This window comes from Dermacentor silvarum, unplaced genomic scaffold (genome assembly GCF_013339745.2).
Source record: "Dermacentor silvarum isolate Dsil-2018 unplaced genomic scaffold, BIME_Dsil_1.4 Seq12053, whole genome shotgun sequence".
Lineage (NCBI taxonomy): Eukaryota > Metazoa > Arthropoda > Arachnida > Ixodida > Ixodidae > Dermacentor > Dermacentor silvarum.
The window spans coordinates 28270-51045 of NW_023605652.1; the positions used below are offsets into that span (position 1 = coordinate 28270).

Genomic DNA, 22776 nt, shown 5'->3' on the forward strand with positions numbered 1-22776 from the left:
GTTTGCTTTTTGACAGTAACCGGTTTTCACTGCATTACCACTGTTATCAATTTGTTTGTACCATTGCTCTTTGTGCGCCGTCGCGGCTTTTACCATTTCGAGCGAGTTAGTTCGGGACGTGCGAAAACGACTGCGTGCTTCTACACTAGTCTGCCGGTTTGCGCAGTAATCTTTTAAAGCTCCGTTACACTGATTCAGACAGTGAGTGGCATCTGTTGTCTGGCCCTTTTCTTAACACATGTTCTTGGCTTGCTAGAGACCTAAGAGGCAGCCATGTTGATGTAAATTGAACTATTGTAAAGACGAAGTGAACTTGGCCGCAAGCGCTCGCAAGGGGGCGCTGAAGAGAGAAAGACGACGAGCAGAGAATAGAACAGGGCCCGGAGAACGGGTGTGTCTCTGTGTTCTCTTACACTATATAGGTAGTGTGTGTCCCAGCTAATCCAGGCCAAGCTAATTGAAAAAAACAAAAATGAAACGAGAAACATGTATGGCGATGAGGACAATAACACGAGATATCATAGCACGAAAGACTGTTTTGCTCAGAAAAAAGAAGCCGTGAGCACGTCGCAGATCGCTGGACAGTTGAACTTCTACGCCGTAGGCAGAGATAACGTGAGAGATCGATGACGCTAAACATTATTTTGTGTTCGCGACAGCTAAAAAGCAGTGTTTGTGGTTAATATTACTGTAAATAACTAAAAATATTAACTTAGTACTATATGTCATAAAATAAAAGCACTGATTCGCCCTCTGCAGCAATTCGCTAGAAATTAAGAGCTTCCAGGGCCAACCAAAAAGTGTTCTGTGCAAGCATGATGTTCCTGTTGTTTATGTAAAGGGCCGACTGTCACGGCGGCACGGACATTTTGTTACAACGGGTTGTGAAAAAAGGACTGCCATAATTGAATGTGAAAATCTGTACACAAATAAAATTGCAAATAAAAATGGCTATATTTGGCTAAGAAATATTCTGTACTTTTTTTCTGTTTGGCTACATTTGGGCTACAACTTCTCTAGCTTTTGGCTACGCCGCCTCGTCGGACCTGGCAACACTGGTTCTCAGGTGTATCTGGCACATGCTGAGAAGTCATTGCTCATTTATGACGACAGCGGTGAAAAACGGTGCTTCTATGGTTGAGTAAATGTTTCTTTGAAGTCGACACTTGTCTGGTTCTCCTCTCGCCTTTGTTTACTTGCGCTGTTAGGACAACCACGTGTTGAGACTTGTCAGACCACTGCGGGGAGAGAGGAAGGTTTTGCTTTTTGCAGTGATAGTCTGGCCTCGGGCCACATGCTCATTGGAGTGAGCGAGCAGGTTCAGACACACCGACTGTGTGGCAAGCTTATTTGTGGCAGGTGGTTGTCATTGCGTCCATCGCATCTACTCGGCCTGCGTGTTCTGTCGTGGCCAAGGAAAGACAGGAATGAATGCCTTTATTCAAGGACACCTCTGCTTTTTTAGCGCTTATCAAGGCAGTCATGGGCATGTGCTTGCACTGATAGCAGATATTGCTAGTGGAAGCCTCCTCTTGCACAAGAATGCTAAGCGGGGCTAGTTGGTTCATGTTCAACATGCTTAGCAGCACAGAGGGTGGGAAAAGAAAATTCATACAGAACCCATATTATGAATGCGATTTTCATTGAAACAATGTAGCTGTATTGCCAACGCTGAACCCTGTATGCAGCGGGGCTCCTTCCTTCGTACTGCACACATTGCGTCATCATTAGGATCGCACGTGGTACGGATTCAGTTCTGTTGAGCACTAGAGAAATTTGAAGAGGGTCAATTTGTCATTGCATCGGCCCGGTGGCACATACCTAATAGGTGGATAGCAAAATCTTGGTTGTCGCAAGGGATTGTGGGGTACGGCGTATTCTGCTGCAACTTCCGGCTCGTGACCATGACGCCGTCTATGCCGCCGTCACTTCATGCCCATGCTTGACGCGCTTTGTTTTTTATATACTGCGGCACTTTGGTGAAAAACCACAATGCAAGCACCGCCTGGAGTTCTAAAACGTAGGTGTAAGCTATCGCTCCTTCGTACTTATGTTGGCGCCCTTATATCATCATCATCATCATCAGCCTATTTTTATGTCCACTGCAGGACGAAGGCCTCTCCCTGCGATCTCCAATTACCCCTGTCTTGCGCTAGCGTATTCCAACTTGCGCCTGCAAATTTCCTAACTTCATCATCCCGTCTGGTTTTCTGCCGACCTTGACTGCGCTTCCCTTCTCTTGGTATCCATTCTGTAACCCTAATAGTCCCCCGGTTATCCATGCTACGCATTACATGGCCTGCCCAGCTCCATTTCTTCCGCTTAATGTCAACTAGAATATCGGCTATTCCCGTTTGCTCTCCGATCCACACCGCTCTCTTCCTCTCTCTTAACGTTAGGCCTAACATATTTTGTTCCATCGCTCTTAGTGCTTGTTCTTGAGCTTCTTGTTAACCTCCAAGTTTCTGCCCCATATGTTAGCACCGGTAGAATGCAATGTTGTACACTTTTCTTTTCAACGACAGTGGTAAGCTCCCAGTTAGGATTTGGCAATGCCTGCCGTATGCACTCCAACCCAATTTTATTCTTATGTACACTCGTGTATTTTTAGGTGGCAGGCGTTTTATGCCCTAACGTGTTTGTGTCGCGTCAAATAGTCATATAACGTTCATCTAGCGGAAACGTTTGTCGAGCGCAAATAAACGTTTGTTAGCTTAAGAAGTAGTTTTTAATAAGTGTTAAGTCAACCTAATAAGTGGCTGTTTCTGATGCTTCCCATAACAAACTGTGCAGTCGATCCCTTCGTCCGCTGGTTTGTCTGCAGTGGTGCCCAGAACGCGCCATGTCGTTGGCTACTGTGCCTTCGCAGTCTCCCGTTTTTTTCTCAAGAGACGAATGTCATGTATAACTGCAGAGAGAAAGCACTGATTTAAGTATCTGAAAAGTGCACGAAATATTTTGACATTACCTCTCCTCCCTTTTTCGTGCAGCCTCAGTTGCCTTTTCGTTGTGCCGTTGATCCTGATGTGCTGATGATCCTTGCTGGGTGCACCTGTGTGTATTTAACTGATTGTTAAAAGGGGGTATTTGTGCAAGAAAGTTATTCGCCCAAACACTTGCCTGTGACGAAATAATCTTAACATATTCTGGCTCCTACGTTCGCTTGCAGTTCGGCTTTGTTACACATGAAGATTACCCGTTGCAGGCGCCTAGCAAAACCATGGTGGGCTGTTTAGCCGTTGGCTGCTCAAATTCAAGCGTTATAAGGTAAACTCATGTAACTATACTGCCTTGCAGCGTCCCTTGCTGAGTCAGCTGTGCACAAGCATCAGAGGCATGGCTGCCACTTCCAAAACTGAACCATCAGTGAACAAAAAGCAAATGAACGTACAGTGGCACTTATCAGGCGGCGATGAGCTGTGTAAGGGCCAACACGGAATGATTGCCCAAGATACTTCTTTCGCTAACATTGACTCAAGCAACAATAACTATTTCAGTGCACGAATTATTTTGACGTTACCTCTCCTCCCTCTTTCATGCAGCCTCAGTTGCCTTTTCGTTGTGCTGGAATGAAGATGGCACGTAATCAATGTGCTGAGGATCCTTGCTGGGTGCACCCGTGTGTATTTAACTTATTGTTAAAAAGGGGGTATTTGTAAAAGAAAGTTAGTAGACGAAGTTATTCGCCAAAACACTTGCCTGTGACGAAATGACCTTCACATATTCTGGCGCCTACGTTCGGTACCCACAGCTCGCCGTTCACGGTCGCTCGTTTGACGGCAACTGCCCATTTACGTTTGTGCGCTTCATTTCATGGAAAACAAAACATTTTTTTTCTATCACGGAAGAGTTCGCGCACCCTAATGCCAAGCAGCCAACCATAATCACGTTGCTGAAGCGTGTTTTCTTTGTGAACAGCAGCTGCTGACAAGGCTGAACGAAGCAACAGTAGCGCTAACCCTCGAACCAGAAGTTGCTAGCTGACGACATCGTCATTTTGCTATCCACCTATTACCCAAGAGGTTCACTGAATAGCAGCACAGACTGAGTGGCGCGTGCACAGTGCTCCAAGTTGGCGGCTCATTGAAGTTTCGGTACAGTTGTGCATCACCCACGTCGGCATCAAAGAGGTTCGTCCAAGAGCGGCACGTACTCGGTGACCAAAGTAGGTCGGTTTCGAACCCTCGCACAGCAGCTACCCATTCGACGACCCCTGTTGGGAAAGCGGTTAGAGACATTGACAGTCTGTCCCCAAAAAGTGTGTTATGTGTCCAAAGAATGCTGATTGCATAAAAAATGTATGAACAAGACAGGTGCTCAATCGAGTGATTTTTAATAAACTTTTTATAGCGCAAACAAGAGACAAGGCATAAAGGAGGTCAAACACAGGACAGGCGCTTTGCGTGTTTGACTCCCTTTTGTGCCTTGTCTCTTGTTTGCGCTCTAAAAAGTTTATCACGTATGCACCAACTAGGTCCACAGAAAGTTCTTCTGAGTGATTCTTACTTGGTGCTGTACAATATATATGAGAGATGACAAGCAAGAGCACAACACTATCGGTTGCTCAGGTGGAGGAGAAGGAAATGGAGTAAAAGCTAAGATAATCCGAATAGCTGGTTGGTTCATAGCTAAGACGAGTTCTGAACAGCTCAACTGAGACCAAAGGAGGCAGACAAGAATGTCGCTGTTCCTTGGGGCGATATTCTTGTCTGTTTTTTTTTGTCTTTTCAGTTCAGCTTTTCAGAACTCGTCTGACCTAAAATAATCAGAATGCCAGGTCAGGCACGGCACATAAACAATTAACGGGTGTAGAGCTCTAGCAATGCACCAAAAGTAATATTTCAAGCTGCTCAAGAACTGGATTGATGGCTGCTTTTTTTCCTCCATTTGCTCGAGGACCTGGGAGTGTGTGCACGTGTGTTTCTTTTTTTTTAAAGTGCAAATGCTTTATTCATTCTTCACATGAACATGATTACACAGATATCTGGACCGATAGCCAGGAAGGCTAGTTTTCGGTCCAGTGTCCAACAGGTCAGGTGCAGAATTTAAGAGTAGAATTCCGGAACATGTTTTGATTTATAACAGACAAGAAACATTAAGGAAGATTCCAAGTTAGTTGATGCACGTATGTTAAAGATTCTGGTTGTCAAGAAAAAAGAATTTGCTACACTGCTTGAAATTACGTGCGGTTTTAACCTCTAGGGTAAAATATTCCAGATTTTTGTGCCACTGAATTCAATTACCTTTTCGCCATATACATTATAACACTTTGGTAAATTGAGGTTACCTTTCAGAGCATGTCTAGTACTGCGAGTTGGAAAAGAAAGACGTTTCGAGGAATAGGAAAGTTAGTGCACAAAATATTATTAACTGAAATTGAGATCTTATGATTACATAGTGCCTTAACCGATAACACATGTTCTGTTTGGAAAATATCATTAAAAGTATCACTGTTGTAGGTTGAAGTGCTAATTATTTTCAGAGCCCTTTTCTGTAGTTTATGTAAGGTTGTAAGTAGGTCATGTAGGTCACGCCCCATGATTCCAAACAATAACTAATATGGCTATGGCAAAACGCATAGTATAGGGATTTGAGTACTTCACGAGGGAAATATTGTTTTGCTTTTATTAAGGAGTAACAACCGTATGCGACCTTCTTGCATACACTATGAATATGGCTTCCCAATGTACATGTTGGTCAAATACGCCCAGATATTTAAACAAATCAACTTCTTGGATGGGCTATTATTTAAGCTAATATTTATTTGACTGGTGTCAACATTGTTTCTCCTCTACCGAAAAACTACATATTTTGTTTTATTGCTATTTAAAGTTAATTTGTTTTCTAAAAACCACGAGGAGATTCTTGATAACTCGGTCATCACATCCGTTTGCAGTGCAGGGAGTGGTCTCCTGTAATAATAAAGCTGTGTCATCTGCATACATTAGGACGTTTGAGTTCTGTAGAGAATTAGGGAGGTCATTAATGTACAACGAATAATATCGGACCGAGCACAGATCCTTGTGGGACTCCACTGGTGACTGTGCTGTATGTAGAATAATAATCACCCATTACTACCATTTGTTTCCGTGAGGATAATAGCTGGAAAAAATTCGAGGGAGTTATTTGTAACTCAATAACATTCTAGTTTTTTCAATAGTATGGAGTGGGAAACCGTATCAAATGCGTTTTTTATATCCAAAATATTCCTATAATTAGTTTATTTTGATGAAGTGCAGAATTTATTAATTGCGTAAGTGTCAAGACTGCAGTTGATGTCGATCTGGAGGGAACAAAGCCGTGCTGCTGCGGACAAATTACATTGTTTTCGCTTAGAAATTGTTTCAATCGGTTGGAAATTAGTTTTTCAAAACTGTGTTTATCACACGCAAAACTGAAATTGGTCTATAATTCTCAGATTGGTTCGAATCTCCTGACTTGTATACGGGAACGACTTTGGCTCTTTTTAATATATCTGGATACGAGCAAGAAGCAAACGCTAGATTGAATACACGGCATATGGGACTGCAGAGAATGTCAATATTGTCTTTTATTACCCTAGTGGGTATACCATCATGACCAGCCGCTTTCTTTAGTGGCATTTTATTTATCGTTGATATAAGTTCGTTATGAGTTTTTCCTCTAGGTGAAAATCGTTTTCAACTATCCTAGGTAGGACAAGTGTGGGCTTGCTGGATATGAACTGATTTGCTAGATTCATTCCTATGTAGGCAAAATAATAATTTAAATCATTAGCTACTTGCATTGATGGTTTCTCAGGTTGAATGCTCTCTATTTTGCCTTTGCCTATAACTTCTTTTATGATTTCCCATATCCTTTTTGTGTTACCCTCTCGTTCTAATAAGGTTAGTATAGTATTGCTTTTTCGATTTTCTAATCATACTAATGAATGAAAGCCCGGTTAGCTTGTGCATGCGAGTAACCGGTGAAAATGATCACTGCCTGGATGGTGTCCATGTCCACTCACTGTCAGCGGGCATGCGATTATTTTAAAGTGAAGCTTCCTTTGATGTCTTGCCGAATAGCTCACACTTAAAAAAAAAATATTGAATTGCGTGCTCGATGGGGGTACGGGTCCACCACCATCAGGCCACAGTTCCTGTTGTGCCTACGGCAACTAGCTCTTTGCGATGGTCGCTGCATGTGTCGCATTGCTGAAAGATGCAGAAGAGAAATGGGCAAGCTTATAGCATTTGATTAACCACTTCACGAAATCTTCTTCACATAGATTCCGAGATGTGCATAATTTTTTTTAAGTGCTGAGGAGGATGCCATCTTCTTTCAGAGAATACCTTTACATCCCACTTGATAGCTCCAACTACAAAAGCTGGCTCGGATGGTTACACTCGCCAAGCTCTCTGGCCAGACCTTGCCCTTATGCCAATAAACCCTTCATCTTTGCTCACCAAGCTCAAGGGCTGGTTTAGGCCTCTCTACCTAGATAATATGAGGGCAACTGGTGCTGCATCTATAGTGGCACACGTCATTTGGCTTTGCAAAATGTTGCTTTTATCATGTCATGGTAAGGAATTCCTTGAAGCTTTTGCATTTTTGCTCAATGAGCTGTTCATGAAATCCACTTGGGGCCACTTTAGTGCAGCTGGTATTAAGATTCATTTGGGATTTTGATGCTTCGGAATCCAAGCACAGTGACTGGCCAAAAGTGGCATCACATGTTGACAACATAATAATTGCATAATGCCACTTTTCTTTGAGAACCACATTAAAGAAACAAAAGCTTACCAAACAACACCTCTTTAGAGCCAGATTTTTTTCCAGCACTTTTTTTTGGATGATAACTTGGAAGCATCAAACTTCATTTTGCTACGCAATGGTAGCGTTCACTTAGCCCTAGTGGACCCAGATCATGAACTAAAGTTTCACAACTGAAGACCTGCAGCCAAAACGCATTGTGGACAAGGGACGCTAAAAGTGACGCTTGTTTGGGACATCCCTGTTTTCTAAATCTACCTAGGTGTTGTGCTGCATTCTGGCCCCTGGCGGCTATGCTGTTCATGCGCAGGTCGGCCCTGACAGAGGTGAGCGTGCTGTGTGATGTGCTGGGCATTGCCCGCCAGAAGCACTACCTGGTGCTGGACCCGGTCTCTCAGGAACCACCAGAGCACCGACCCGTGGCTGTGCTGGTTGCCAAAAAAAAGGTATGCGCATTCCCTCTGGCGGAATGTTGCCCTCCTTACTACTGCCTTTGTCTTGCCGAATTCAGCTTCCCGTGGTTTCATTTCCAGTTTATTTGATTTGTAAAAAAAAACATGCATTTGTACACGAATATGCAAGAAGGCCCCAGGGCAGATAAGGAAAAGAGACCTCCTGTCAGAAAATGTGTATTATACAAAAATAAGTGTGGCTTGGTGTACACAGCGATGTGATTGCATTGAACTCTTTCTGTCCCCTACCATTGGGCATCGTTAGCCCGCTATCGATGGTTTGAAACGCCGCTTTCAAGACCTTCCTCGCTGCTCAGGGACACACTGCACCATTGGACGTGAAGGAGGAGAAGTACAGTTTTTGTTTCTAAGCAGTTTGCTTTTTTTTCCGCCTGAAGGTAATTTTTGAAAGCGCTCTGAAGTTTCTCAATCGTTAAAGCAGAACGCAAAAAGACGACTCCGGAAACGGCGCGTGCACTTCGGGAGATCACAGATATCGCGATTCCGCTGTCTCTGCGGCTGATCTTATCAATACATCGATTAGCAGCGAGTCAGAGGACGCTGGCTTTTCGTAGGACTTTGAGTCTGAAAGCGACGACAGCGCAAACCAGCCCGGAACATCGGTGGCCGCAGTCCGGCACGCTCAACTGTGGTGCTTGCAGTTAAATTTTTGTAACGGAATACCTGTTCATTGAAAAATATTTGTTTTCTTGGAGATGGGTGCCTATTAGACGGCAATACATTTTGCATATCTTATAATTTTCGTTACATTTTATTCTTTGTAGATACAAGCGTGTCTTTACAAACATTGTTCAATTTTATGCCACAATATTGATTTTGGCAATTCATGCCTTTTTTATGGCATAAATCTCATTAATAAAACTTTTATGTGTGAAAAGTGCATTCATTCTGCTTTTTGTTATTGTATTACAGAAAACATGACTGCAGTAGTTCCTTCAGGCAAAAATATTTAGTGTAACCTACAAACACACCTATTTTCCCCATGGTAGGGAAAGAGTTAAGGGTAATAATACAAAGTAACATAGCACAACAGAACAACAGTCCATTTGTACATGATAAAGCGTGGTGAAATCGTCTATGAACTGAAAATGTCGGTTATACAACTTGCAAGACAAACGAAACAAACAAAAGAGGAGAAAAAAAAAGAGAAAATGCGAATCACAAAACCGCCTTGTGAACCGCCACGCGGCACTGCGGTCCCGCCTGAACGATGTTGACACCCTGCCGATAAGAATGTGACCTTTAGAACACGCCAGATATACTTAGATCAATAATGCGCCGCCACGATGAAACTGTCTGGGAAGAAGGCGAAAATCGCCGGCGAATGCCTGTCGATGTTCCGGGGCGGTTTGATGCACTTTTACCATCCATAGAAAAGTTTGGTAAATTGAAGCCGTCTTCCAAGTCTGTGTTGCAACCATTATCCAGAAATTCGAGCCCAGATGCATCGGAATTCGTCGAAATTCACCATTTCCGTGGAGCAGCAGTGCGCGGCCTCGACGCCATCTTTGAAACTAGGAGCGCTCCTCTCCCCGACTACGAAGGGGATTTAAAAATCCCTGCGCAGTGGAAAAGAGAAACACAAAAGCAAAACTCATAAATAGTTTCTCTTTAACCCATTAGGTTGCGCTAGCTGTCCAGAAGCGCTCGAGAGTGCCAAAATTTTTGTACCATCGATGGGAATACGTGTGCTCACGAAAGTGTTAAGGAGAGGAAAAGCTGGCACCACCGTCAGCTTTCTTAACAGTGGCTGTGCCAACATGTTTGGATGTGAATGGTTTGGCTTAGAATATGGTCATGGCTGCTCAAAAAAAGCTTTCTTAGATTGAAATCTTCATAAAAAGTGTTTGTGCTCCCGCATTATTATTTACTGACGTATAGTACTTATAGTAAGTGAAAATAAAAATGTGCATTTTAGACCTACGCACGGAGCATCACCTTGTCCACGACAGCATGTGTTCCAAATGGAATAACGCATAAATCAATAATTTATTTACCGTACCCGGGAACGCTCAGGTTTGAGTGCTGATGCACACATTTGCTACGGTAAGGCTATTACTGTAATGCTATTAGTAGGTGTGCAAATGCTCGAATATTACCGTATCGAGTATTTGCTATTAGATTCTTTGAATATTCAATGTAGAGGCCTGCTCATTGCCGCAGGTTGTGTGCATGCGGAGCCCCTTGTGCTCAATGCCGCCCAAGCAAGCGTTTCACTTCGCTTCGGAGCAAAATAAGCACCAAGCGTGCCGCGAACGGGCTGCCTCGGCTGATGCAGCAGTGGAATTTGGCACTGCGAGTGCTCTTCGACTTCGGCCCGATGCAGGATCGCACCCGCAGTGCCCGAACACAGTGATTCGCAGAATGGCGCCGATTCGGCCATGGCCCCCTCTGCCTGTACAAGGTTCGTCCGTGTCAACGGGACCGTTTGAAATGATAATGCGATGCTGACAGAGGGAAGAAAACAATAGTAGCGCGTATTTCGTAATGTGTGAAAGCATGTGTGAAGATCGGGCTGATTAGCTGCCTATATGCACATGGATCATGCTGAATACACAGCGACAAACTTCACGCCGCTTTGAAGCCGTCAATCCAACGCACATGCGTAATCTTGGTACCGGTCACTAGACAGCTTTAGCTTAACGTTAGCAAAATAGCAGGGTTAAGGGAAATGGTGTTACCATTCCACAAACAAACTTTGTAGAAAGCGAGTTTAGTATAGGTGATAGCATAGTGTATGACTATAACTAGCGGTGAAGGTAGAAGGGCCTTGCATGACATTACCGAATCCTGACATGACCAGGGTAAAAGTGCGGGGAAGATGGAATAACAGTCGATTTAGTCAAAGGTGGAGGAGATATGCTGGAAAAGCCAGCGGCCCTTTATACGCAATGCCTCATGACTTCAAGTGTACCAGAAAGTTTGAAGAATGCCAACATTATACTCATCCATAAGAAGGGAGAAGTTAAAGAATTGAAGAATTATTGACCCATGAGCTTGCTTTCGGTATTGTATGAAATATTCACCAAGATAATTTCCAATAGAATCAGGGCAACACTTGACTTCAGCAAACCAAGAGAACAGGCTGGCTTCAGGAAGGGATATTCTACGATGGATCATATCCATGTTATCAATCAGGTAATCGAGAAATCTGCAGATAGACCTCTCTATGGCTTTCATTGATTATGAAAGAGCATTTGATTCAGTAGAGATACCAGCAGTCATAGAGGCATTGCGTAATCAAGGAGTACAGGAAGCATACGTGAATATCTTTGCAAATATCTACAAGGACTCCACAGCTACCTTGGTTCTCCACAAGAAAAGTAGAAAGTTACCTGTCAAGAAAGGTGTCAGGCAAGGAGACACAATCTCTCCAATGCTATTCACTGCATGCTTAGAAGAAGTATTCAAGCTCTTAGACTGGGAAGGCTTAGGTGAAGTGAGGATCAACGGCGAATATCTTAGCAACCTTCGGTTTGCAGATGACATTGTCCTATGCAACAACAATGGGGACGAATTACAACAAATGATTGTGGACCTTAACCAAAGAAAGTGTAAGAGTGGGGTTGAAGATTAATATGCAGAAGACAAAGATAATGTTTAATAGCCTGGCAAGGGAACAAGAATTCAGGATCGCCATTCAGCCTCTAGAGTTTGTACAGGAGTTTGTTTATCTACGTCAATTACTCACAGGGGACCCTGATCATGAGAAAGAAATTTACAGAAGAATAAATTGGGTTGGAGTGCATACGGCAGACATTGCCAAATCCTGACTCGGAGCTCACTACTGTCGTTGAAACGAAAAGTGTACAACATTGCATTCTACCGGTGCTATCATATGGGGCAGAAACTTGGAGGTTAACAAAGAAGCTTGAGAACAAGTTAAGGATCGCACAAAGAGCGATGGAACGAAAAATGTTAGGCCTAACATTAAGAGACGGGAAGAGAGTGGTGTGAATCGGAGAGGAAATGGGGATAGCCAATATTCAAATTGACGTTAAGAGAAAAAAATAGAGCTGGGCAGGTCATGTAATGCGTAGGATGGATAACCGGTGGACCGTTAGGGTTACAGAATGGATACCAAGAGAAGGGAAGCACAGTCGAGGACGGCAGAAAACCAGGTGGGGTGATGAAGTTAGTAAATTTGCAGGCGCAAGTTAGAATCGGCTAGCGCAAGACAGGGGTAATTGGAGATCGCAGGGAGAGGCCTTCGTCCTGCAGTGGACATAATATAGGCTGATGATGATGATGATGATGATTATAGACTATGTGTGGGATGCTATTCCATAAAGCTTTCAATTTTGCATATGTAGTGCACCTAAGTGATTCTATCAGTGTGTGCGTCAGGAGAGTGCGAGAGGCAACACAATGGAAGCCAGGAGCGTGTTGTATTTGTACTTTCCATGTCAGCCGATCCGTAGTGAAATCAGTACAAACAGTACTGGCTGTCTACCGTGCCTCCGAGATCTTCTGATCTCAGAGTTCATATGCCGTCGTTGTGCCTATCTCCCGACTTCACTGATAAGTGGCGCTGTCATCTCGGAAGGTTTCTCTCATTACGCCTCGATGCGTTCAACATGAGAAGCAATCTCGAAAACTCCACAAGGTTATCCATAATACTTTGTTATTGAAGTGGCCTGAGACTAAACAAAAGTCGTTTACACAGTCATTTGCTATGAATGGAATGAATTCTACAAATTCAGTTGGAAGCGGGCAGCTTGGAGCGCTGCCATGTTTTATGTAAACTAGGGAAACCACAAAAGACAGCGTTAACTCTGAGAAATAGCGTGCATACTCTAAATGCTATGGGTCGTTTAGCGTTCTGCGCATGCGCATTTCGATCCCGCTATTCCGCTGTAAGGACTGTGTGGCGGAGACAACCACCGCAAGGCCGAGAGATGGCGCCACCGGACAGAGCGACATCATCATCACCGATACGGAGCCGAGAGATGGCGCACTGGACGGAGCGACATCGTGAGCACGGAGAAGGAGTGGTGGGGAGGCCGAGGAGGTCACTCTAGCAGAGAGAGAATAAAGTGCTGTACTTGTTCCAGACGCGGTGTGCACGCTTCCTCCCTGACACCGCTAAGCCCGCTATTATGCCAAACACGCCAAACTAAAGATGTCTATTGCTGAGCCACCCGTACGAACATATTAGCAGCAAGCATTTCGCGACGACTTGTGGCCCATTACTATGACTGCACTGCCTAGGCAATTAGGCTTAATCGGCGCTGCTTTATCAGGCGTCGGTGACTGAAATTACGGTTTGGTGCCGAATTGATGCAGATCTAGTCGTAGCAGTCACGCGACACTTTGAAAGCCACTGATGAACTGCTTTGCAAACGAAAGCGAATACATGGGTTAGCAACAAAGTTGTTCACGGCTGCCATCTTTGAGACACACCGTACGACAGCCTCTTGTTCCCAATGCCGTTTGTTGATGCACTTCGGTATCTTTTTGTAGCTTAGAGCAACCCCTCACAGGAGAATAGCTTTGGATTTACACGGCAGGCACAAAAGCGTCATGGCCATTTGCATGCATTTACGTGGATGGCGGTTGAATGAGAGGTGGGTGCGGATGAGTAAGCGTCGCGCGAACTTGCTGTGATCCTCTAGATGTCAGAACCAGATAGGTGGTAAATAAAATTGGTGCTGACTATGCCCGGAACAGTCATTGAGTCACGTGATGCGCGGTCTTTTCTTGTGTCGAACAGATTGGCCTTACGATAACCCACCTGCCGTAAAGTTGGGACAGCCCTTGTACTTTGAAGGAAAAAAAAATCAGCGCAGCTTCACTGACTTAACGTCGCAAAGACTGATGAAACAGCGGAGCTGGTGGCTTCAACTTGGCTTTTCTTCCCGACGAGTCTCTTCGAACCGTTGCTGCGGCGACGCCTCCCTCACTCGAAACTCGGGGTCTTCGGATCTTCGCCGTCGCTTAGCCTCGGCTTCCCTTGCTCGCAACTCCGGGTCGGCACGTCGTCGTTGGGCCCATGCTCAAGCAGCTTCCCATTGTCTTTCCTGCCGCGCCGCTTCTTCGGGAGACGGTTGCTTCTTCGTCCTCGCCATACTCGTCGCCGAACGTCGGAATGCTCTGCGCCGACAGAGCACGCTTTTATGCTGCTCGGTAGAGCCCCCCGCCCCCCCTCCCTGCTATCTCTCCCTGGAAAGCGTCGCTACACCGCCGTCCCTCCCTCCTTGGCTCCGCCCACCTGTCACTCGCCGAGCGCTCTCCCTCCCTCTTCCTTACCACTCTCGGACCACCTGTGGCTGGCGCACACTTCGCAAAACCGATCAACACTCGGCGTGGTTCAACCTCGGCCTTAAACAGCTCCGCTCTTTAAACTGGAAAGCGAAACTTTTCATGCCATAAATAAAAGATTACCATAAAACGCAGGCCCACTATTAAACAGAGAACCTCATTGGTATTCAGTGCAACGGACGGTCACTAATTCATTAGCTTCAGAGGAAAGAAAACACTTGATTATATGCAACAGAAATCCTATTGATTGAAAAAATACTTTCAAGACTTCGTATATACTACGAACTGAGCTGTAGTCAGTGCTGGCATACTGATTTGGTAATACCTCCCTTTTTAGTGAGAGTAGACTGCGCTAGGTACGTCTTGATTTTCTGTGTGCCAATGTTACTGACAGCTTGTCACTTTCTTGTTATGCAATGCTAGGAGACTCCCGAGCATGTGCTTGACCAAAATTTGTAAGAAATAAGTTTTGTGAATATTCTCGTAATATTCGACTCACTATTCGTCATTATTTTTCTTGATTTGATTTTATATTCCATTCGAAATCTACTATTCGGTATTTGCAGACCCTGAGCAATTAGCATTCTTTCTCACGACAGGTGTTTCATTAGTGATTATACTTGATGGGTTCTTGTGATGAGGGAAGTAACAAGACAGAGACAGGGTTATATGACAGGGTTGTATATTCTATTCCAGAATGTTTGTTTATTTCGTGTGGGTTACTTGCTTTCTATGTACATTTTGAAATACAGTAATGTGCAATTGAAAATACGCAGATGTTATGTAGGTTGTATACATTTGTACAGTTTAGGATGAAATGTCCGTTGGTTTGGCTGCACCACTAGACAGCAGCGCATCATCTTCTCGTTTGTCGCCGATAGCGACGGATAGCTTGCAGCAGTGGCCAGTTGGCAGAGGTACAAGGGTGGGTTTCGAAACCTCGGCACAGACCGAGTGGCACATACCCAGTGCTCCAAGTCTGCGTCAAAGCGTTTCTTCGTTCATCGGTACAGTGATCCATGTTGGCGTGAAAGAAGTTCGTTGAAGAGCGGCACATATACTCAGTCGCTGAGCATTGGCCGGATGGTCCGATGGTTGGTTTTGAGCACTGTTACCTCAGCACGCCAGGCCGATGCGCTACCCATTCCACTGCGAACTACCCAGTGACCCAGGCTGGTGGGAAAACGGTTAGATACAAACAAACATATATAGATACAAACAGATAGATACGCGCATACATACATACGTGGCCTCCGGAAAGTGCGTCGAGTACCCTAAGAATGTTAATCGCATTGAAAAATCTCAAACACCATGCCTTACTGTACTGCAGGTGCCAGAATTGACAAAGCAATCTCATGGTAACCATGTTTTGGACATTACCTGCTGCCAGGGGTGCAGACAAAGGCATTTTTAAAATGCATCTTGCTAAACTATTTTGCATATTTATCTTGATGCAGTCAAACGCCTCTACAACGAAATGATCTGTATAACGAATGATTAATTCTGTCCCGGTTCTATTGCGAGCTGTGCGGTGCAGGACCTTTACAACGAAGTGACTTGCATAACGGATGATTTCGGAGGCCCCAAGCACTTCGTTATAAAGGCGTTCAACTGTATACAGTTAATTCGTTAATTCTCATTAATACTCGTTAATTCGAAGTCCGCTGAATCACAAAAAATCTTCAAATTACGCTGATTTTCGAATTACCCAAAAAGAAGAAAAAAAAGAAAGGAACAGGGAAGGAAGAACTAAACTGCGTGACACACACGTTTATTTTCCGTCGTGTAGGAGGACTACTCAAAGTAATCATTGATGCGGGATTGCTCCATGATATCTAGCCTGCTAATCATGTGCAGCACCTCACAGTCACCACCGCTATGCTCAGCAAAGCTGTGTACGATGCTCAGGGACTCTGTCACTACAGTGGGTGCATGAGTGGACTCATTATCCTCCCCGCCATCACCTACTGGCACACTGTGGGAGGCTTCGACCTTAGCAGATAACGTCTCCACGTCGGCTTCTGCGTTAAAGTAATTGGGCAAGCCTGGTTGACCAAGAGATTTCCTGCATGGTTGGGAATCATACGCACGCAACGCACCAGCAGTGGAGGAAACATGACAAACGTGACATGGCTGGTTATTGGCATGGTTCGCAAAGCTGTATGGCCCATCAGCGCCCACGTCATGGAATCTAGCACTTGCTCGAACGATGGTGTTCGAATGGCAGCCCCGGTGACGGCGCTCTCTTTGTCTGATCTCGAAGGCCATGCATTTATGTACTGCATGCGTCAGAATCACTTGCAGGAGCGAGAAACATGTTATGGCCACCGTATTTCTGATGTTGCCTCCGAGATATGCAAAGTTGTAAACGTGTTGCGGCGGCTGTAGAAAAAATGTCCCCAGAAGAAATATCCCCGGAAGGTACGTCCCCTCAGGAATTGCGCTCTAGAGAAAAAGTCCCCAAGTGAAAAATTAATCAAAGAACGAATTTTGTGCGAACTCACTTGACAAAGAACTGCACTTTTTATTCGACACTTGGCATAATTTTCGACCACCTTGGTTTCGAAAAAGAATGAAGTTATAACCGAATTGTATGTCCAGTAGCCCTCAGGAAATCTTCAATTTTCGTCATCCCGGCAGTGTAGTCGTCACATAGGTTGTGAACACGCATGGCCATGAGCGCTGACTTGTTCCTCTTCTTTGTGGGTGCACCAACTCGAGACTGGGCCATCTTCATTGTCACGGTGGTTTCTTCCGAGTGCAAGACATCGATGGCCTGTTGGGTGGCTGTGGCCCACGACGCTTCCCAGGCCTCCGCATGATTGTTCGTCCTGTGTCCTCCATCAAGAGTGGCCGAGTAGACATTGCACATCGCAGGGGTTAAGTGGGAGGGGTTCGTCGCAGACTAACCATGTTGTCAGCTCTCTTTACCCGCCTGTAGGTACCCGAAACATATGTTGTGTCAAAATATTTCTCGGCCAGCTTCTGGCATTTAACCTTCTAGTGCGGTCATTCCATCTTGTATGTCGTCAAGCGACAGGAAAGCGAGGGTGTCCAGCATTCCCATGAAAGTTCGAAACTCGTGATCTTGCCTTTAAAAGGTTGATCAACCCGAGCTCTTGATTTTTTTGCAAGGTGCTTTGGCACAGATGGTAGAAGCACGCCTTTATCGTAACGTCTTCTGCAAAGACTGTCTTGACAGCATTCATGGTCACCCTTTCAATGTTGCATGTAACAACATCCGGATACAAAGTCAGTCCAGGAGTTCGCACTGGTCACGTAGTGACCTGAACAGATCTTTGTAGGCTTCTTGGTTTTTCCTTGTCATGAAGGCATAAGCAACCGATACAGCGCTTTCGCCTAGCGATACAAAAGAAAGTATAGCTGGGAGCGAGATCGAAGTTTCCGTCCATAATCCAGGTGCTGCTTTCAGCTAGTAACTTCAAGCATGTTGTGCTGGTGAATACAAGTACTAGTTGGGTTTCAGTCTCTGGGCAATTATTGTAGCACAGGAAGCGCTCTGGATGGTTGCCCGCAGTCATAGTGCAAGGTGCCGGTTTAACAAGGTCCTTGAGGCTGACAGGATTCAGTGGGTAGATATTGCTCCGCTGTTGGCAAATGCAGCGTTTCAGGCTCTGCTTGCTGCTCGTGCGGCATTTTTATTCGTCACTAAGGTTTCTGACGGCATCTGCGACAATGGCGGCAGGCTTTTCTCTCGGGTCAAGTGCAGTCTCTTTGGTTTTCTGCTTTGTTTTTGCAATATTAATCGCAGCATTATCTACAGGGTGGTTGTGGGGAACACTTAGGCGGTAGTCTCTCGAGGATTTGTCCCTAATTAAAGCACCTTTGCATCCATTACGTTTAGAACAACGCCAGCGGCTGCCAGAGGCAGTATATTTTTGTCTTTTGTACATATAACTGCCAAGGCACAGCTTTGTGCCTCCTTTGTTTGACTTCATTGTCTCCATTCTGCAAATAAGTACCGTATCGTTTAGTCATCACCAGGCCAAGTATCCAATTTTGAGCGCACTGCGCACTGTTACTGCAGACTTACCTAGCAAGCGCTGGTGCGACCACCAAACTCCTGCTTCCAGATGCAATGCATAGTTGCTGAACTGCCACCCCCTGTATGTTGTTTCAGGCTCGTGTGGTAGCTAGATGACATAGGGCTTCTTCGATTGAGCTCTGGCAGCCCGCTGGCAGCCAGACGGCAGCAAGCTAGTTCCGGTTCTGTTAGGAAGTTACGTGGGCTGGGATCCCAAGACAACCTGGAGCTGCCCAAAATTCACAAAATCGAACGCCGGGACAGTGCTGGCCGCGGGATAAATGTAAACATGCTACCAGCAGGGCAGCGACCAGCGTGGGTGGCGCGCGAGTGGCGTAGTTGGCCCATTTCTGCGTTGATACCTCGAAAATATACAGCTGTATTCGGAAAAATTATCACTTTTGCGAAATTTCGCGCGACTGAGACTTTGCACAGCGTTACAAACGGCCTGCAACGCGTCCGGTGCCAAGACTCAAAATCGCACGTAAATAATCGCGAAAAAGCAACCACTCGGGGTTGCCGCGATGAGGTCGGCCTCCGGTGACATTTGAAGTCATTTGACAAGACACGAAAAAGTGGGTACGTCATAACGCGTAAAATTTCGTGCCGATCGACATGCCTGAATTCGATTTCACAAAGTTTGTTTCGGTTGATAGTGCTTCTTTCAATTCTGCTCCTGTGCTGAAGGAGCTGGGGCTGCGACTGGCACATGAAATGCACGCCACCTGTAACCAGTGAAAAGCTTTACACGAAAAATTGTATTGGTCGATCACGAGAGCAATAATTAACCTAATATACGTGTGGCCACTATTCATCTCAACCAGTGCATTCCTTTAACATCAACGGCGGTTTCGAGCTGCCACCCAAGCATACGACGGAGAGACGGAGCGAACACGGGCTAGCTGCGACGCCTTCGCTATATAACTGCAGAAAAAAGATATCGCCGCATATACGCGAGCGATGTGAAAAGGGATACCACTAGAGAAAGATGAACCGAAAAGGCACCGCGATGTGTGGGAATTGAGCGTCTACAACTTCGCGAACAACTTGTATGGAACACGATGAAAATACCTTGCAAGCATAATCGACAGTGCCCATGGTGACAGCGCCGTGCGCGCTGTTTACGGCGGGGAAGAAGCATTAATGGCATACACACACAAAAAAGAAAGCTTCAAATGGTTCACCGCTGCTCGTATGGCACCGCCTCGCAATGCGGAACGGTGTGTTAGAACCCTAGTAAAACACTATAGAAGAAACGCAATCAGCGATCCACGCACCGAGCCGACGAGTACGCGAGACGAATTCCAAATCCATAACAGCCGGAGCGGCGCGCACTAGCGTTCGAAGCACGCCAGTTAGCTGAGCGAAGTAAAAGTTCTCAAGCGCCTGCGCTGCAATCCGTCAAGTCCCCACAAAGATGGCGGCGAGTGCTCATCGCCTGTTTATCGTCTGCTAGCCAGAGAACTTCCAGAGGGCAGCCAGAAAAAATCATCCTGGCTGGTTCTAGCAGCCCTTAGGTAGCCAGAAGCGTCCAGTCCGAGTAAAACGCGCCGCGGAAGTGCGACACGCGGTGGGTGGAGCAACCCGAGAAAAACGAAGGCGCTTTGGTTGGCTATGGCAGCCCGCGGGTAGCCAGAAGTGGAAAATCGAAGAAGCCCATTGTATCTGACATTGTATCTGACATGAAACATATATAGATCGTCGAAGGTCAGGCGAGTTGGTTTGTCATTATTTCACCTCGTCTGTGTTCTCGTCTTTTGTAACATGGAAATAATGTATAGATATATTTTTTTCACATCTGCTTTCTGGATTTTGGGGGATTTTTTTTTTTGCAATGAGAAATAAAGAAGGGGGAGATTGAAGGCGGTATGTTACAGCAACATTTGAGGCCACCCGTCTGGGGACGTTTGTTCCGACATCACAAATGGGGACATTACTTCCGGGGACTGTTTTACCGGAACCCTGTCGCGGCATGCCAGTTTCGAAGGCCACAACCAGAAACTCTTTTAATTATCCGAATGGATGGGTGCAGGATTTTCAAGTTATCCGGTATAATTTGCATTGCAAGTTATCGACTGCAAATAATTGATGTTTAAATAAACCAACATTGGATTATCCAGGCTTTACTGTGCTAGTAACAACTGTTGCATTGACTGATGACCATAAAATGGGATCTTGATGTCAAAACTAAACAAGAACAAAGTAGCAATAAGCTCAAACCTTTTTTTTTTTAATTGGAGGATGCTTAAGCTTCGCCTTTCTGGAATGCGATAGCATTCAAAGATCCCTGACTGCTTCTGACGCTTCCCGCCGACTGCAGCTTATGTAACTGTAATGTTTACCAGGAAGCATTGGCGGCTAACGCTATGCAGGAAGGTGAGCTTTCTGGCAGAAACGCGGCCTCTTGCGTGAGCCAATCTTCTGTTATTGTTTCGCACTTTTAGTATTTTGGTCTCAGAATATTTAACATAAAAGGCATGTGCTGTCGATGTTTTGTTTCATGACATTTGTTTGTGGGCTGTCATTGTCAAAATTACGAAAGATAACTTTGTCAAGAATGTAAGACAACGTATGAGCAGCTTTAGTGATAGAATGGTGTGGCAATATAACCCGCATAAGCTGCATGTCATGTAGCATTGTGTGGTATATACATATACCTAATATATACGGAAGCTTTAGTGCTGTATAGACTTTATATGGCAATTTTCGCTCACGGGACGCCAACGCTGGCTACGACGCAGACATTGTGATTTACTGGATTTACTGCGACACGAGGCCCTTAACGCTGTCGCGTTGAAAGTTTCTAAGGAAAAAACAGGTGGTTGTACCATTACTGGCTGATTTTTTGGACTCGCTAGGTATTGCCAATATTTCTAAAACAATAAAGAGTGCCACAAAATGGATGTACGTCTGTCTTCTTGCACCTGCTTTTTGAAACCATGCATACCAGATGTGATAGAGTATGTAATGCAGGCGCTGGCTGCAGCAGCAGGCCTTCTCACGGGTGCCGAATGCCTGCGAGGGGCGGCAGCCGATCCGGGGGGTCTGTCGAGCCCCCGGGTGCGGGGGTGCCGCACTGTCGCCGCAGCAGCAGCGCCTGTCCCCCGACTTCCATGCTGAGCTGCTGCACATGCGCCAGAACTGGCGGCTGCGCAAAGTAGGCACCACCATCCTCGGGGACCTGTCCTACCGCAGCGGTGAGTCCTCCCTGGTGGTGTGGCCACAGAAATGGGAACAATGCTTCAGCTCCCGTACTGAATCACAGTCTTGTAGAGCCAAAATATCTTTGCTTCTTTTGAACTTTAATTTCCGCGATCGGGGTCCATTATTCTGTGCCGTGATCAACCCCCATCAGACGTGTTTTTGTCAAACCCTCAATGTCATTGCAGTCGCAAAGCATAGGGCAGGAGATGTGCATTCACACCGCCGACTGACATGCGGCAAATTTGGTCACAAATGGTCGTCTTGATCGAAAAGAAATGGTCGTCGTTATCGAAAAGAAGCTCTGCGACTGGAATTTCAAATCTGAAGCAATCAGCAGTGCAGGAGCTGAACGTCGGAATACGCTGGTGATTACTTTAAGTGGCCGTTGTTGTGTGAGCAGACATGAATGGCAGAAATTTCGATGCAGCGCGGTAAGTCATGATTGCCGGTATTAACATTGGTTTTTGGTTGCCAGTCGTGGACCTCTGTCAGACGCCTGGGTGAATGCCCTCATGCACCTCCGGAAGCGCCCGGCGAAAGAATAAATTGTGTAAATCTGCATAGTGACAAAACGGACACGGGGGACATTATTTGTAACAAATGTTATTTTGAGCAAAGGGATCGGCTAGGTGCCTCGTTTCATTCTTGTTTCCTTGTGTTGTGTAGTGCGCTGGCTGCCGTCATAACGGCCCAGTGCAAGAATGATCAGACATGCGGATTTGAAACTTTGTCCAAACATTCTCTGCCACTTCATAGTATCATAGAGATGTCGCTGATACAGACACTTGCATCAATTTATGCGCAAGCATGTCTCTTAAGCATTGGGATGCTAGTAAAGCATGGGCTTACGTGTGCAGGATGTGTTTGGTTACATGCGGCTTGACCTTGTTCTCGACCTATGCAGTGATCGGAATGCTGGGCCAATCTGCATGGAATGCCATTAAAGCTACTATGTGCGTGGCACAAATCAGAGAAACTGCCACCCTATGCGAAGGATGTTGTCGTTGGGCCTCCTCTTTCCATTTATGAACTAAATAAAGCATTACAACTGACATGCAT

At 45.5% G+C, this 22776-nt stretch overlaps 1 protein-coding gene across 4 annotated transcripts in view; it reads left to right on the forward strand.

Annotated features, from left to right (window-relative positions):
- The window catches only part of LOC119434532 (mediator of RNA polymerase II transcription subunit 17), a 42862-nt gene extending 21152 nt beyond the window's left edge, over nucleotides 1-21710 (forward strand). For all 4 annotated transcript variants that reach the window (XM_049659521.1, XM_049659519.1, XM_049659520.1 and 1 more), the window contains exons 4-5: nucleotides 8045-8180; nucleotides 21487-21710. In XM_049659521.1, coding sequence (XP_049515478.1) covers nucleotides 8045-8180; nucleotides 21487-21633 — 283 coding nt within the window. In that variant the 3' untranslated portion in view covers nucleotides 21634-21710. The remainder of the gene's footprint in view (nucleotides 1-8044; nucleotides 8181-21486) is intronic.
- The last annotated feature ends 1066 nt before the right edge of the window (nucleotides 21711-22776 follow it).